Raw genomic sequence first — 15,276 nt, forward strand, 5'->3', positions numbered from 1 at the left:
TGTCTGAGTCTTCGAGCACTTTCCCCACCTAGTCCTCCAGCCGTTTCAATGGCTCAGGTCTTAGAGTCTTCCATCGATTTGGAACTGGACTCCGGTGGGTCTGGAAGAAAGAGCAGCAAAGGGCAAATGGGACCTCACGAGATTAAAACACCGCACAGCAGAGAGAGCCTCAGCCGAGGTGAGAGAGTGGAACCTCGCCCCATTTCTCTGAGCAGAGCCATCTCGTTTCTCCCGCACGTGTCTCTGTCATCGCTGTTAAAAGCCAAGTAGCTGTGGCTCTGTGGGTTTATTCTGCGTCCTCTATTCTATCCCATGTATCTGTGTGTCCATTTTTGCACCAAAACCATGCTTTTCTTTGTTACAATGGCTCTGCCGTGTAATTTGAAATCAAGTATTATACTTCTGCATCGTTATTCCCCTCAGGATTGCTTTGGTTCTAGGGCACCTTCCATACTTCCCAGAGAATTTTAGACATTTTAGGTATTTTAGGTGTATGGTAATAATCCTCAGGAGGCTGAGGAAAGAGGACTTGGAGTTTGGGGCTAGCCTGGCCTACATAGCGAGTTTCAGTACAGTCCTGACTATGCTGTGAAGTTCTGTCTCAAAAACTAAGAAACAAACTATTTATAATACACAAACCCTATTTATAATAGTTTAAAATGTGTAGGAACTGGGTAGCGATGGGGTACACCACTAATCCCAGCACCCTGGAAGCAGAGGCAGTAGCATCTGTGTGAGTTCGAGGCCAGTCTGGTCTGCAGAGCAAGTTCCAGGATTATTATCGAACACCAAAGTTCCAGCTATGAATGGTGTTTTCCCACTGTTTTCTTTCTCAGAAAGTTTGTGCGTATTTAGAAAAAAAAATCACTAATCTTTGTTTGTTGATTTTTAAAAGTGTTGCTTCGAGCTTCGTTGAATCTGAGAGGTTTTTGGTGGAGTCTTTGGGGGTCTTTTTAGTACAGGATCCTACGGTGTGAAAACAGATAATCTAACTTCCTTTCCTATGTATCCAGTCTTCCTCCTTCCTTTTGCTTTGCTGTGCTAGCTAAGATTTTGAGCATTACATTGAATAAAGGTGAAAATCTCCTTAAAGATTTTAGGGGAAACGGTCTCAGTTTCGCCCCCTCCAGCATAATGTCGTATATAGCCTGAGTTATTCTTTCATTATGAAGGATATTGTAAAAATCCACATTAGCCTTCTTAAATGCCGTTTCTCTGCTTGAAACCATTCAATGGTTTCCACTGCCTTTAGACTGTAACCCACTCCTGTGTAACCCACTGTGCCCATGTGATGTTGTCCCTTCCTCTGACTTCCAGTCTCTGTCTCTCTGTGCACATACAAACCCTGTCTCCTCAGCATCTTTGTGTGGAATGTCTGTGGCCAGGGTAACCGCACACCTGCTTCTCCTCTCTATTCAACTGCCTGCTTGATGCCACCTTCCCACCCGACCCCCACCTAAATCTGCACCCACGCCCCACTGCCTGGACTTCACTTTCTTCTTTGCCCCGATTCGTATGAGACTTTCCATCAGTACCTACGTGCACATTAATTCTCCGTCTCTTGCACGACGGTGGAAAGGGCCCAGGAAGACGGAAACGCTACCATTCCGCAGGTCCATTTTCAGGGCACAGAGCTAAGCAGCACAGAAAGTAGAAGCTGACTTTGTTCACTTTAAAAAGCAAGACGAACAGAGAAGCTGGGTACTGGGTGGGGAGTAGGGAAGAAAGGAAAGGGCTTCTGAAAGATAAAGAGGAGGCTCTTCAATGATCATCACTGGCTGCTCTTGCTCAAGACCCAGGTTCCATTCCTAGCACTTCACAGAAGCGCACGGCTGCCTGTAAATGCAGTTCCGGGAACAAGCTGCCCTCTTCCGGCATTGCCGGATATGACATGCGCACGCTGCACAGACACACATCCGGGTAAGACATGCATACACATAACGAAGAAAAGGAAGAGGGAAGGAAAATAAATAATAAAGCTGGCTATGTATTAAGTTGTCTTGTGACAGCCTTGTAAGATCTGGTACCGAGACTGCCTGCTCTAGACCTAAGGTTTGGCTTCCACCGCCATTTCTACTTTTTAAAATGGGCCAAAATATTTGAGAGGGGGATGCGCTTTGTCCTCTGAGGCCATATTGACAGAGAATCACCTGTTGCATATCTGGTGTGGGTTTTACCCTAGAAGGGCTTCCCCTGTAATCTTGGTCCTGAACTCTATCCATGAACCATTCCCAGAGGAGCCAAAAGCCTCTGAGGAAGATTACTTGAGTCACCCTACAGGTGGGTATAAATTTAGACCCCAGTAGGCTCTGATGGCTAGTCCCAAACCAGTGATCACACAGATTCTCCTGTTTAAATTTGAGGGGCCACTAACCGAAGAGAAAATAGGATAGGAAGGGATAGGAGGAGGGATTGATAGGGGTGACATAGAGAGGGACGGCTTTATGGGTGTGTATGAAACAGTCGAAGATGTAACCGTTACAAAGAATTTCAGATCAACAAAATAACAATGATATCATCACTATCATGATCCAAACACAGATCAGTTCCACAGCCTCTAACAGCATCTTAGCCCCCTCGCCACCAGAGTCAAGCTGTTCCCACCCCCTAGCTCCCGGAAGCTCGCCTGTTTGAGAACCTGGGATAAATGGGGCCAGTTGCATACTCGATCACCTTCTGAATCCGACGTGCTTTTCCTTCCGTTTAACATAAGACATCTGAGATCCGCTTGTGTTTGTGGGTGCATGACTAATTTGCTTCACTCCATAGCCAAATAAGATCCCACTGTGCTTATCATTTGCCAGTGGATGGACATCTGCGCTGTTTCATTGGTGGTAAAATTCACCATTAAAAAATATACACAAAAAATCACACTAAAACTCCACACAAAGGTCTTTATGTGGATGTAAGATTTTTATCATACCGAAGCAAGTCAGTTGGATGATAAATAAATGTTTAATTTTTTAGGAAACTGCCACAGTACCATAAGTTGCTATTCATTTCCACGTACAGGGCAGGAGAGGGTCTGTGGTTCTATTTTCAGTTGCACGGTTACTGCTCCTTAGCTCTCTCCAGTAGGGAAATGAGCGTCTTCCCCTTAAACTCGTAACTGTCCTGTCCCTACTGACCATTGCCCATCTTTCTCATGTGCTTACTTGCCACCCACATACCATCTCAGCTAAGTGTCAATTCCTACCTTCTCCTCACTTTATAAAACTAGCTTCAAAGTGTCGGCTTGCGAGCTAGTGTCTGTACGAGCGAACGTCAGGTCCATATACCTCATTCCGTCAGACCTTCACAATCTGGGAGGGAAAGAAAAGAGGCTTTATTCCATGTTGCCGAGAGAAATGGAGGCTGAGAAGGCTTCTGTGGCTTGCCAACTTCACATGTGAGACAGACCTAGAGCCAGAAGCAAGACTTCCCAATCCACACTCTCCACAACTTTGTGACCTAACTCTTCCAGAAGACAGGCAGGGCAGGACTCTACTCCACCCTCCCTGTGGAGATCACTCTTCCAACTGGCTCCCAACTCCTGCAAAACTGCCCAGTACTTCACCTTCCCTCTCTTCAACCTCCCCGCCCCACCCCCCAGCAGATGCTCGGGGACACTCTACTAACAAACTTTGTCCCCTGACTTTTCTACTACCTCAGGTTTGTTTGTTTTTTAAAGTCAGATGTTGTACCACATGCTGCCTAAAACTTGCAAACCTTCCTTCTACTCCGCCTCCCAAGTGCTGCAATTCCAGACATAGCCACTTCACCAAGTGATCAGGGTGGTGGTGTGAGGGAGTTGTTTGTGTGCTTTTGCCTTTCAAGTAGCATTAAGGACATCATCTCTTCCTGCACTGCTTTTGCTGTTTAGAAAGATTAAAATCAGGCTCTGGCCTTGGGCTCTGCATTATGGTGTCATTCACCCGGATCCTTGCTTTCTAGCTGAGTGGTCCTGGCAGATTTCTTCATTGATTTAAGCTCTAGTTCTCTAACTAGTGGGATAGGGATAACAGACCGTAGTTCTCAGAGATGCCATGAGGGTTAGAAGGTAACGTTCAGGATATGCACAGCAGTACTAACTCCTATAGATCGTTCATTGGTCCCAATCCCATCATTAGGAACCCTGGCCCACCCTGAAGACTGCCTTTCTACTTGGGGGGGAGCCAAAGTGGTGCCTTGATTCATACTTTCAAAATGAGCGTGGACATGAAGCTTCAATGGGCAAGTGCAGCCGCTTTAAATGTTACAATGTTACAGTGTCTAGTTTAGGTCTTCTGAGAGTGAAAGTGAAACAGATACTTGTGTAAAGGTTATTAGCAACAGCTCCCGACTGGAAATGGTGCTTTGGAAAGGGCAGAAATACCATAAATAATCAATCTGTTCAGAAATTATGAACATATATCTTTCCTATTTAGATTTTGTTACCAAAAGTGATGATTGAAAAGATACAAATGAACCTATACAGTTTGAAACCAACCCTTGCAAAGCTTCTATTAACCAAATGGCTTTGATCTTAATAATATTTCTATTTTCTCTAATAGTCTAAGTTGGAAGCAAATGGATTCTATTAGAGCCACATCAGTATTCTCTAACCCCAGTCACTTGTAGCACTCAACAGGAAACGTGTATAGCAAGAAGTAGTCCCAATTCCATACATTACTTCAGCAAGACAATTTTAGCCAGTTAGAAGTAAAAGGATTTGTGTGTCAAATTCAGTGTTCCCAATGTCTAACGTGAGTATTTTCAACTCAATCCTGGCCCAAGGAGCGGCAATAAGAGGAACAGTTTCAAATAGATAGCATTATCCCTGCCCCCGAAAGATCCAGGTTTATTGTCTGTCGAATCCTACCCATGTCTCCAGCATTTTCACAGCTCGACACAGTAACCATAATGACTGTCCGTCTGAGTCCAGTGTTCAGATAAATGACATTTCAGAGTCCCCATTAGGAAAACCAATAGATCTGCTTCTGATGGCCACTTCAGATGCAAGTCTCTGTTCATCACTCCAGAAGAGCAATTGAGTCCCCACTCTCAATAAGAACTATACGCAACAAAGGCAGCGGTCGAGCAGGAACGCGGTCAGGAGGCCGTTCCGCACCCTTCTCTATTACCTACTGGCTTGGATGTGCAGCCCTTAACAAGTCACCTAACCTTCCTTCCTTAGCGTCACCCTCTGTAAAATGCGTCAGCCTGTGTGTGTGATGTGAGTTCAGTACAGAGGGTCTGGTACCTCACTCAGTGCTAGGGATGTTAGTAGCAGTACCAAACAAATTCTGCTGCTATTATCTTCCCGAACATCATAATCTAAAAACCAACCCCCCAGCCCCCAGTATTGCCCTGTGCCTGGGATATGCACCAATCAGGAAAAGCAATGTAGAAACCCAGGAATTCAGAGGCCGGCCAACCATGAGGCCAAGCTGGATGCCTGGAGCTGTCTATGGTAAAACAGGAGTAGATGATAGGTTCTCTTTCTCCTACCACAGTCTCTGGGTCCCTACTGAGAGTCTCCCCACCTTAGTCCTCCACAAAGGTTAACATCAACTCTTGACTTGTAGTCAAACTCTCTGCCACTGAGACACAACTCCAGCATTCTTCCTTTATTTGGATTATGTGTTCTCACTGTACAGATCTTTTTTCACTGACCATAAGAGCCATCTGAAAAGAGATTTACTGCAACAAACAATGTATTCCCCTCAGGTCAGATCCTTGGTTACGATCATTTTGGTGGCATTTCATAAAGTAAGATGTTGAAATACAATCCCTACATAAGACGTTTAGAAGGAGGTTTTAGTGCGTGCATGTGTACATACATGCATGTGTGTGTGTGATGGCACATGAACACCCAGGTTTGTGTGTGTGTGTGTGTGTGTGTGTGTGTGTGTGTGTGTGTGTGTACACCTGTGGAGATCACAAGGCAACTTTATAGAGTTGGTTCTCTCCCTCCATCTTTCCATGGATTCCAAGTGTCGAACTCAGATCTCCAGGAATATACAGCAAACACCTTTCCTGCCTAACTATCTTATCAATTCCAGGAGGTTTCTTTTTTTAACCTCAACATATAAAGTGAACTTAGTTTGTTAATATTGCTGCTCTCCTAACAAGATAATTTAACAGACCATATATCTTATAATTCAAAAAATAACTATGTGAACATAATGCGTATTATATATAAAAATATAAACTTGGGCATCGATCAGTGTGTATTCCAGAGGAGAAAAGAACTTAGTAGAAATAAAAGTGGGGGCAGCAGTGGTACACACCTTTAATCCCAATGCCCAGGAGGCAGAGGCAGGTGGATCTCTCTGTGAGTTCGAGGCCAGCCTGGTCTACAGAGCAATTTCTAGGACAGCCAGGGCTACACAGAGAAACCAAATAAAGCGAAACAAAAGAAAGAAGTGAAAGTAGGAAGGGTAAAAAAATGTGATCCTAACTTAAGAGGAGGACCGTCTCTCTCGCGTTGTAGCTTAAGATGTTTGGCATCTCCTTTATCTGTGGTCCTCTTCAGAATATTCCACAGCATAGTGGTCAGCGGCGCCAGGGAGGAAGCCTTTCCGGCAGCTGGTAAGACTGATAAGGAAAGGACGTCTGCAAAATTCCAAGGGAGCTGACTCTGTCCTTGGAGCCAGAGCCTCGGTCTGCTCCTCTCCCTCCTGATCAGTCACCAGGAGAGCGGCGAACTGTTCCCAGCATGCTCTCTGAGCAGCGAACTGTTCCCAGCATGCTCTCTGAGCAGCGAACTGTTCCCAGCATGCTCTCTGAGCAGCGAACTGTTCCCAGCATGCTCTCTGTTTTTTCCTTTCCTCTTCCTGCATCACTTTCCTCCCCTCCCCAGATGTCTTTTCTGATTAACTCAGTCACCATCATCTTTCCTCTCAAAACAGATGCAAGTCACAGACACAAACGTACTTCTGACAGACTAGACTTTAAATGTGAATCTTCTGCCCTGAAGTGGTGTCAGACCTTCCATTTCTATTCGTGGAACAGATTTTCATCCACGTATCAAATATTCATCAAGCACTCATTTTTTTTGTGTGTGTCAAGCACCATCCTGGTTTTTTGGTCCACTATGATAAACAAGACCAGTATGGTCATTGTCTTTATGAAACATACAACTAGTAATTTGGACTGATGTCAATCAAGTAAATAGCAAAAACACATAAGTACTAAGAGGATATAAAACAGGACGCCATTGAAGAGTCCCGCTTACTATTGGAATTCTCTGGAATAATATTCAAGAGCTAGGAAGGGTGAAGAAAACCCCCCATCCCCCCACCTCGCCCCCACCCCTTATGTGAGCAGCTAGGAGTGCCTAAGTTAGCAAGCAGGGCAGTTGACAGTAGCATCCCAGGGTGAGCTTCCTGCACTTGAGAACAATTTGGGTGTGTGGGGGTGGGGGTGGGGGAATGGAGCCAAAGCTAGTGAGAACATCAGGACCCAGATCCTGAAGGCTCTCGTAGTCTAGTTAAATCATCTCGCGTTTTAAATCTAAAAGCAGTGAAAATCCAGTGAAGGTTCAGACAAGAACTTGTTTATCAAAGATACTGTCACAGATGTTATGCGGAGACTCACTAGAGGAACTCAGGCATGGAGGCAATGAGAAGGGTGGCTTATGGCAGTAAAGCAGGTGACAGCCATTTCTGCAGCCCCTCTGTCTAAAACGATATCCCTCCATCCAGTGGCTTCCTCAGGCCAAGCCAATCCCTTGTACAGACAGGTAGGGGTTCACCATTGCTGTGCCTCTCTGCACAGTGCTCAAGTATTTAGAATTTAGAACTTTTATACTCTCCCCAAGGGAAGATGTCCACACGGGCCTTCTTTTAAACATGGCGGTCTTGCTCATCCTACATTAGCTGCGTCCTCCCAGGGGCTGGCCTGTGTCTGAGGGTAAAGGTGGAGTATTTGGATAGAGCCTGCAAGTGTCTGAAGACAGGGCTCGACAGACGCTTTGTATTTGTGAGATGCAAGAAAGTTGGGGACCGAGGGTGACACCATGTGATGACAATACCATTCGCCCAGGAGAGACAAGGAGGCACGGAGAGTAGCTTGGAAGGGAAGGTTCCTGGCTTTTACTTGAGAAAGTGCCAGTGTAATTTTCAAGGAGAGATATCAAGAAGACAGATGGACGAACCAATGTAGAGCCATTGGGAGGGACAGAGCTCAACAGGAATACTTTCGTTCCAGCTTCACAAGTAAGAGAACGTTCAGGAGATGCTATCGTGAGGAAAGACTAAATCCCGGATGAGGTCAGGGGAAAGACGGAGGGGTGGGAGATGAGGTGGCAGGAAGCGCCGAGTGCAGCCTGTTTACGGGAATACTCGGCCGCGGTGTGGGAAGGGGAACTCACAGAGGTATCCTCTGGAGCTGACACTAAAGTATCACTGGGCTCAGTGGGGTAGGAGAGGGAACACTAATGACGACAGTTCGGTTTTAGCTACTGTGCCTGGGACACTGTTGGTACAGAGGGGCTACAGAAATCCCAGCAGCCCACCTGTGGCTCATTTCAACGTCATAAGACTCTCTGCTACAGCTCCTCTTAGAACATCGAGGAGAAGCTGTGGAGCCATCTTTCTCAAGCGCTTCACAATGTATATAATCACACTCCTCAGACCGTGCTACGCCCATGACCTAGGCCTGTGCCAGGCCCATGCCACACACCTCGGCCCATGTGGGACCAATGGTCACGCACCTCCGCTCAGCCGGTGCTGTGCCGATGACCATACACGCCTTGGCCTGTGCAGGGCCCATGATCAAACTCTTTAGCCTGTGCCCAGGTACAAGAAAGAAAACAATGATGGAGGGAAAACAGAAAACGTGGCCAGAACTAAGTTTGAGTAATTCTTTCACTATGAATCGTGATGTCATGAATATTAGCATTTGAGAGAGTGGAGAAGGTTCCTCCTGTCCCCAGTTCGGGTCACCTGGCACAGTGGTGACTGGACAAGGTGTACAAAAGAAGGGCTGCCCACTGAGGTGCCTTGTGGAGCTCCGAAAGCTCACGCCGGTGTGCGCATCGCATGTCCAGCATGGAACCATGAAGTGTCTTTATATAGAAATAAAAAATATACACGTATATTGATTTCTACCTCTGAAATACTTTATACAAAGTTAATTTTAATTTCTGGCTGATATTTTTAATAGGTGGTAGCTTAGAACACAAAAACTTTCCACTTCTCCTTCAGTTAAGTATTTAATTGCCTATTAAAATCTCTTGAAAAACTCTTTTTATAGTAAGGTTTGTATTTGTAGATAAGCCCGTCCTGTAGCTTATCATAAGGAATGACTGGAGATAGGGAAAGGCAGATACTTCCATGTATGAGTTAATGTTTTCCACCGTCTGACCAGACCTCTCCTGTCCAATACCACACATGTGTTTGGTAAGATTTCAAGGAACAAATGCTAAGTACTCTGTTGGGAGATGGGGCTGGTCCCTTTTAGACAGGATGGTCACTAAGGTCTGGTTCTCTTGTTTTAATCTTATTTGCATATCAATAGGCTGGGACAATTTTCTCACTCAGTAAAAAGGGTTTTCTTTACCCAAAATGTTACTCTAGGGTGCCCATTCTATAATTTTCATCAAGCTACTTAACCTCTCACTGCCTCCTTCAGGAAGTGGCCTTCTCCTTGCATCTCAGAAGTGATATTTTGGTCAGCTAATTGACTCAACCATATGCGAATAATGGGGGGATGAGCTTATTAACATGTAAACCACCATCATCATGGTCCTGGGCAGAAATTACTACTGGCAAACTCTGCTAGGTATTTTGAATGTGTGTTTAAATGTTTAAGGCAACATTTTTACCTACATTGGCAAGTTGCCACTTTCTATCAATGCTAGTTTGGTTTTTAACTGTAGCCCTCAGTAGGGGTTCGCACTGAACACATCCACTAATTCCAGACTATTCAAACCAAGGATACTTGGTTTCTAATGTGAAAAGATTCATGGACATCAGTTTATGAAGAAGAGGAAGATAACACTGTTCCCAGAGTAAGCAGTTCAGATCTCACAGCAAAAGAGAAAGTTTGTACAACTAATCTGATATTTTAAAGGTGGCCAGAATTGTTGGGGAAAATGGCAACTCCATTGTCCTCTCTTTCTCCTCATCTAAGTCACCATCACCATCAAAAGTACTATATAAAAATTCCCAACTTTAAAACAAAGCAGATTCCTGGTATTCATGGACTGGATACACTCAAGATCACTGGCCCCTGTTACAGAGGCCAGAAATTCAATCACAGCCTTCAACCCGATGGGGGGCGAGGGAGGGGATCTTAGCTACTAATGGAGAAGAATCACCAGCTACCCAGAATTCAATATAAAGGTAGCTTGTGTCCCACACACACAATGCCTTAGAGAAAATAACACTCTGAAATATTATAAAACTTGAGAATTTCAAGGGTCCTGAGACATATTCCTCATGAATATCAAGGGTTCCTGTATTGAATTTCCCTGCTTTATTTTGCCTTAGGGTAAGAAAATTCAACGTTAATGTTCTTGTTCGCGGTCGTAACTAACTCATTGAATCCTAACACATCCGTCCCTTACTTGGTTTCTGGCCAGTGTTTTGTTTTATGACATATATGTTTTTCATATTTTTCATATATATGAAAATATATTTTTCAATACTTTTTGGAAGTAAACATAGTAAATCCTCAAGATCCTCAACAGACATAAAGCTTGACTCTCTAGAAACAGTTCCGTTTATCTTAGTCTAGGAGCCATCCATGTTGAAACCACAAAAAAAAAAAAATCAAAGACAGTGATTTTCTTTTGAGGGCACGAGAGCAATGATAGTTTTCAGATGAATCAATCCAAATCCCAAGATTATTAGCCAATTGCTGAGAAATGTGCTTTGAGCGACCTCTAACGGTTAAGAAAATCACTCTCCCGACTCCTTCGAGGAGAGCTCAGATCCCGGCTGTTAACTACTCCCCAGAATCGCCTAGGGCCTGCTAAAAAGAGACAAGCACCGGGTCGCTTCACTGGGACCTGCTGGCCGGGTCGCCGGGCAACCTGTATTTTCATGACCACCGTGAAGTCTGAGACCCGCTGATATATTGTCAAGTCTGTGTCCATGCTTAGGCGTGACCCCAGAAGTAGAGCAGACCGGGGCAAAGGGATTAGATTAGGCCCGAGCTGGGCTTTGAACTCCTGTGCAATGGAGGCTTGGGTCGGGTGGGGGACGGAAGCCCTGGGAGAGGCTGGCTGCCCTCTGGGCAGTGGGGGGTTGTGTGTGGCAGGGCCCTTGAGAGCAGCCACTTGGCTGCCAGCCCCGGTCCCCAGCGAAGGCAATTGGAGCGCAGGGACGCGGCTCGCACTAACCCCTGTGCTTCCTGTCCGCAGACGAACCCCACGCCTGGAGCGCTGCCGCTGCCGCCGCCCCAGGCCTGCCGGAAGTAGGCGTCTCCCTCGAAGACATCCTCTCTCCATTCTCTCCATCACATCCAGCCCCACCCTCCGACCCTTCCCACCAGATAGGCCCAGACCCAACTTGGGATATCCAAAGGGAACACGACGTTAGGAAACCAAAGGAGCTTTCGGCCGGCGGCCAGAAGAAGCAGCGCCTGGGGGAGCAGAGGGAGCGCTCGGCGAGCCCGCAGCGCAGTGCAAGGCCCAGGCTGGAGGAGGTGCCAGGCGGCCAGGGGCGGCCCGAGGCCGGCAGGCCCGCCTCGGAGGCGGCCGATGGAAAGGAGGCGCTGCGCGGCCGGCGCGAGGGCCCCGGGGCCGCGGGCGCGCGGGAGGCCGAGGCCAAGGTGGGCGTGCGCTCGGGGGCCCGACCCGCAGCACGGCCCACGGGGCGGCCTGGCGCGCAAAGCGGCGGTGGCACCGGGGCCCTGGAAGGTGCCGGGCTCCGACAAGCTGCCGGGCGCCCTGCAGCCTGGCGCCTCGGCCGCGGGCAGATGAGCCCCGAGGCGGGGCCCCCGCCCGCCTCCGCGCAGGCCGATCTTCCTGGGTTCCGTCTCACGGCGTTTTAATTTATTTCCACTGTCACACGCATAGATCTACACGAGGCGCCGAGGCCCGGGAGCACCGGCGTGCGACGCGCGTGGGCGGCACGGCACGGTGTGCGCGCAGGCAGACCTAAACTGATCCTAAAGCCCCCGGTTCCATGGTGGGAGCTTTGGCAGCTATGGAAGAACCAAAATCACGCAAACATCACAGAGAGACAGTGCAGTGTAGCTTTAGTTTAAAAAGAGAAAAGAAAAAAAGTTCCCCCCACTGCATGAAGGATTTGGATGTCATCCAAACTTTATATCAAGAAACTGGACAAGTTCAGAGCAATCACAAACTGGAATATCGCCTTAAAAAAAATCAAACTGCACGGAGCAAGCGGAAACTGAGACAAGATTATATCTTTTAATTGATCTAAAGTGTTGTAAATAAGTCGTTCTTGACATATCTAGACAGGGGTTAAAGGGTTTCTTTGAGACATCCAGAACTGTTCGCCCATGATACTGATACGTTTCCATGGCTCCCCCTTAGGCATCCACCGACGGTATTAGCAGCATCGTTCCCTGCCTACTGCAGGATGAGTTAGAAACCTAGTGAATTCATTGGTGTGATGCCATTTTTACTGCCATTTCTGTGGTCAAGTCACATTTCTGTACATTTTCCGTAGTAGGGAAAAAAAGGTTTAAAAATTGTATCCTAGGGAACAGTTTGCCGTAAGTCAGAATTTTGCAGGTTAGCTCGTAGATCTTAATTGGTTTTCCTCTAAAATAATGAGTTTGATAATCAAAAGACCATAATCTGTTTAATCGAGATTGACAGCGCTGCAGGTCCTTCCTGAAAAGGCTTTCCTGCCGTCCCAGGCACTCGGAGATACGTAGCTGCTCTGTTAGCAATCTTCTATTTTACCTATTTTATGTCTTATTTTAAAGCTCTTCATTTGCACTTTGACAAAGTATTTGTCCTATATTTCTCAAATTAGAATCTCTAATATTGAAAGCATTATGATAACTAATTTATTTTCATTAAAGAACATGAGTCCTTTGGCATTCCTTTCTGCTTTCCTTATTTGATCTCCCTTTTGTTTCCATCTGGTTAGCTCTCGCCTTATATTCGCTAATGGTTTTTGTCACACTAACGATATATAGATGCGCCTTTATGTTCCTGGGTTACCATCTCAGGTCAGTGATTGTCCCGGTAGTAAAAACTGTCGAACATTTACTTCAGTCAGCTATACATTGGTATTTATTGTAGCTGCACATATTAAAAGACAAAATGTCTAAAGGCATTTTGCCATGAATATGTTTTGTATACGTGAGGCTTCAACCCTTCGGATATTCTGCCCCTTACACAAGTTCCAAAGCAAGTAAGACCCATCCCTCTCACTTGTTGTCAAGTGAGTAAAAGGGGTCCGTCGAGCAGGGTCACAGGGAACTGCTGTCTCAAATGAGTCTCCCCCACTCTCTGGGCACTACCTAGTTTAATTTCCATCAGACATAAAGATAGTTGTTCCACAAGCCAATATGGTCAAAAGCCTCATGTGAGGGGTATTGCAGCTTGTAAAAGTAATTTCCAAAATGAAACACATTCATCATAAACAAAAGCACAAACACATGTAGCGGTTTTAGACTTTTTGTTTAATCTCAATTCGTCTTTCTCCCCTGGACTAGAAATCCAGTCTAGTTTGCCATTAATTTATTGACTCTGGGTTTGGACAATGCTTCTGTAGTGTAGCTGCACGTCCCAGTACTGTATCCTCTGACCTTTATTTTTTCACATGTTACAAAAGGAAAAGAGTGAAGATTACCCTTGCATAAACTCTAATTTGCACAGTTCACAGCTACTACTTGTGCAGTAGTTACTTTATGCGGCTGTAATCTATAACCCGTGAAGACAGCACATCATCTAAAATCTCATTCCAAATAATATTTCTGTGTAGTGTTAGCTGTGAATTTACCCTGTACAGCTGTATCTCTATAAATATAATTCCGTGTATTAATAGTCACAGAAAGACTGTAAGTGAGCAACTATTTTTATGAAACGCACCACTATGGATAAATTAACTTTTACAGAAATCTTGTTTACTGTATGATATTCTAAAACACTGTCAAATAAAATATATATCCAAAAATCTTTTCCTTTTTCAGCTATATAAACCGTGTGTTAATTTTAATTTAGTAAGGATCAGGGGTTATTTTATTATTTATTACTTACTATTTATTTGGTTGGTTGGGTTTTGTTTTGGTTTTGGTTTTTTGTTCATTTGAGACATGTTTTCTCTGTGTAGCCCTGGCTGGCCTGAAACTCACTCTGTAGACCAGGCTGGCCTCGAACTCACAGAGATCCACCTGCCTCTGGCTCCTGAGTGCTGGGATTAAAGGCATGTGCCACCACTTCCCATCCCACCCCACTGCCCCCACCCCAGCTTTTTAAAGCTGCCCCCTTTTCCCCCCATAGATTTCTAAAGTATAACTTCAATGACCAAAATAGAATTTCTTTGAGACTTCAATACATGGAGAGAGCCCTTTTTTTTTTTTTCTCAGTAAACTGAAAGAAATCACCTCATGCTGTCTTATGCTGATATCACTTATGTCTTGGCCATATGGTTACTATATGAACACCTTAAATCCTTTTATGGGAAAAGTTACAGCATCAACATATATAACAGCAGTATTTCAATCCCAAACCAATGGCTGATTATCAGTTTTACCTTACACAGGAGAAAGATCCACGTCGGGGGGCTTAGTCATGGAATTTTCCACCCAAAAGAACAGTTCTCAGCAACTGCTGCAAGGACTTTCCCCCATTACATTAACAACCTAAAATCCCAAACCTGTCAATCTTTCACTCCAGTACTATTTCCTTTATTAAACCAATCAGTTTCAGAAATGAGGCAGAAAGTGGGGATTCAAACACTCTTTGAAATTGTGCAGTTTTGTCTTATTTTTAAAGGTGGACATGGTTAATTTACATTTTTTAAGAGCCAGTGAACAAGAAGACTAACACACATCCCTGACAAGCCACAAGCAGGCCGCAGCTGCCTCCAGCCTACCCATTTGCAACGGCTGTCTTGGAACACCAGCCAGCCCAGAAGCAGGGAAGCCTGTGACTTGCCTGGAAAAACTTCTGAAGCCTTTGCTGGCACAAGGCTCTCCACCAGCAGTCGACCCACCATTCCTGCAGCAGGGCGGGTGTGCTGAAATTCAGTTGGCCACGCTTGTGTGGGACCTGAGTGTTATTTGGAAGTTTATAATCTTAGTAAGTTTACCCCAGTGTGCAAGCTCAGATCCCAACGTGTATCTTTTCCACCCTTGTTTGTTTTTTTGTCTTGTTTTATT

General features: G+C 45.5%; 1 protein-coding gene across 1 annotated transcript in view; it reads left to right on the forward strand.

Annotated features, from left to right (window-relative positions):
• Magi2 (membrane associated guanylate kinase, WW and PDZ domain containing 2) overlaps nucleotides 1–14,092 on the forward strand; it is a 1,438,642-nt gene extending 1,424,550 nt beyond the window's left edge. Inside the window, 2 exon segments of the mRNA XM_032907059.1 lie at nucleotides 11,333–11,783; nucleotides 11,785–14,092. Coding sequence (XP_032762950.1) covers nucleotides 11,333–11,783; nucleotides 11,785–11,893 — 560 coding nt within the window. The 3' untranslated portion in view covers nucleotides 11,894–14,092.
• The last annotated feature ends 1,184 nt before the right edge of the window (nucleotides 14,093–15,276 follow it).

This window comes from Rattus rattus, chromosome 6, assembly GCF_011064425.1.
Source record: "Rattus rattus isolate New Zealand chromosome 6, Rrattus_CSIRO_v1, whole genome shotgun sequence".
Lineage (NCBI taxonomy): Eukaryota > Metazoa > Chordata > Mammalia > Rodentia > Muridae > Rattus > Rattus rattus.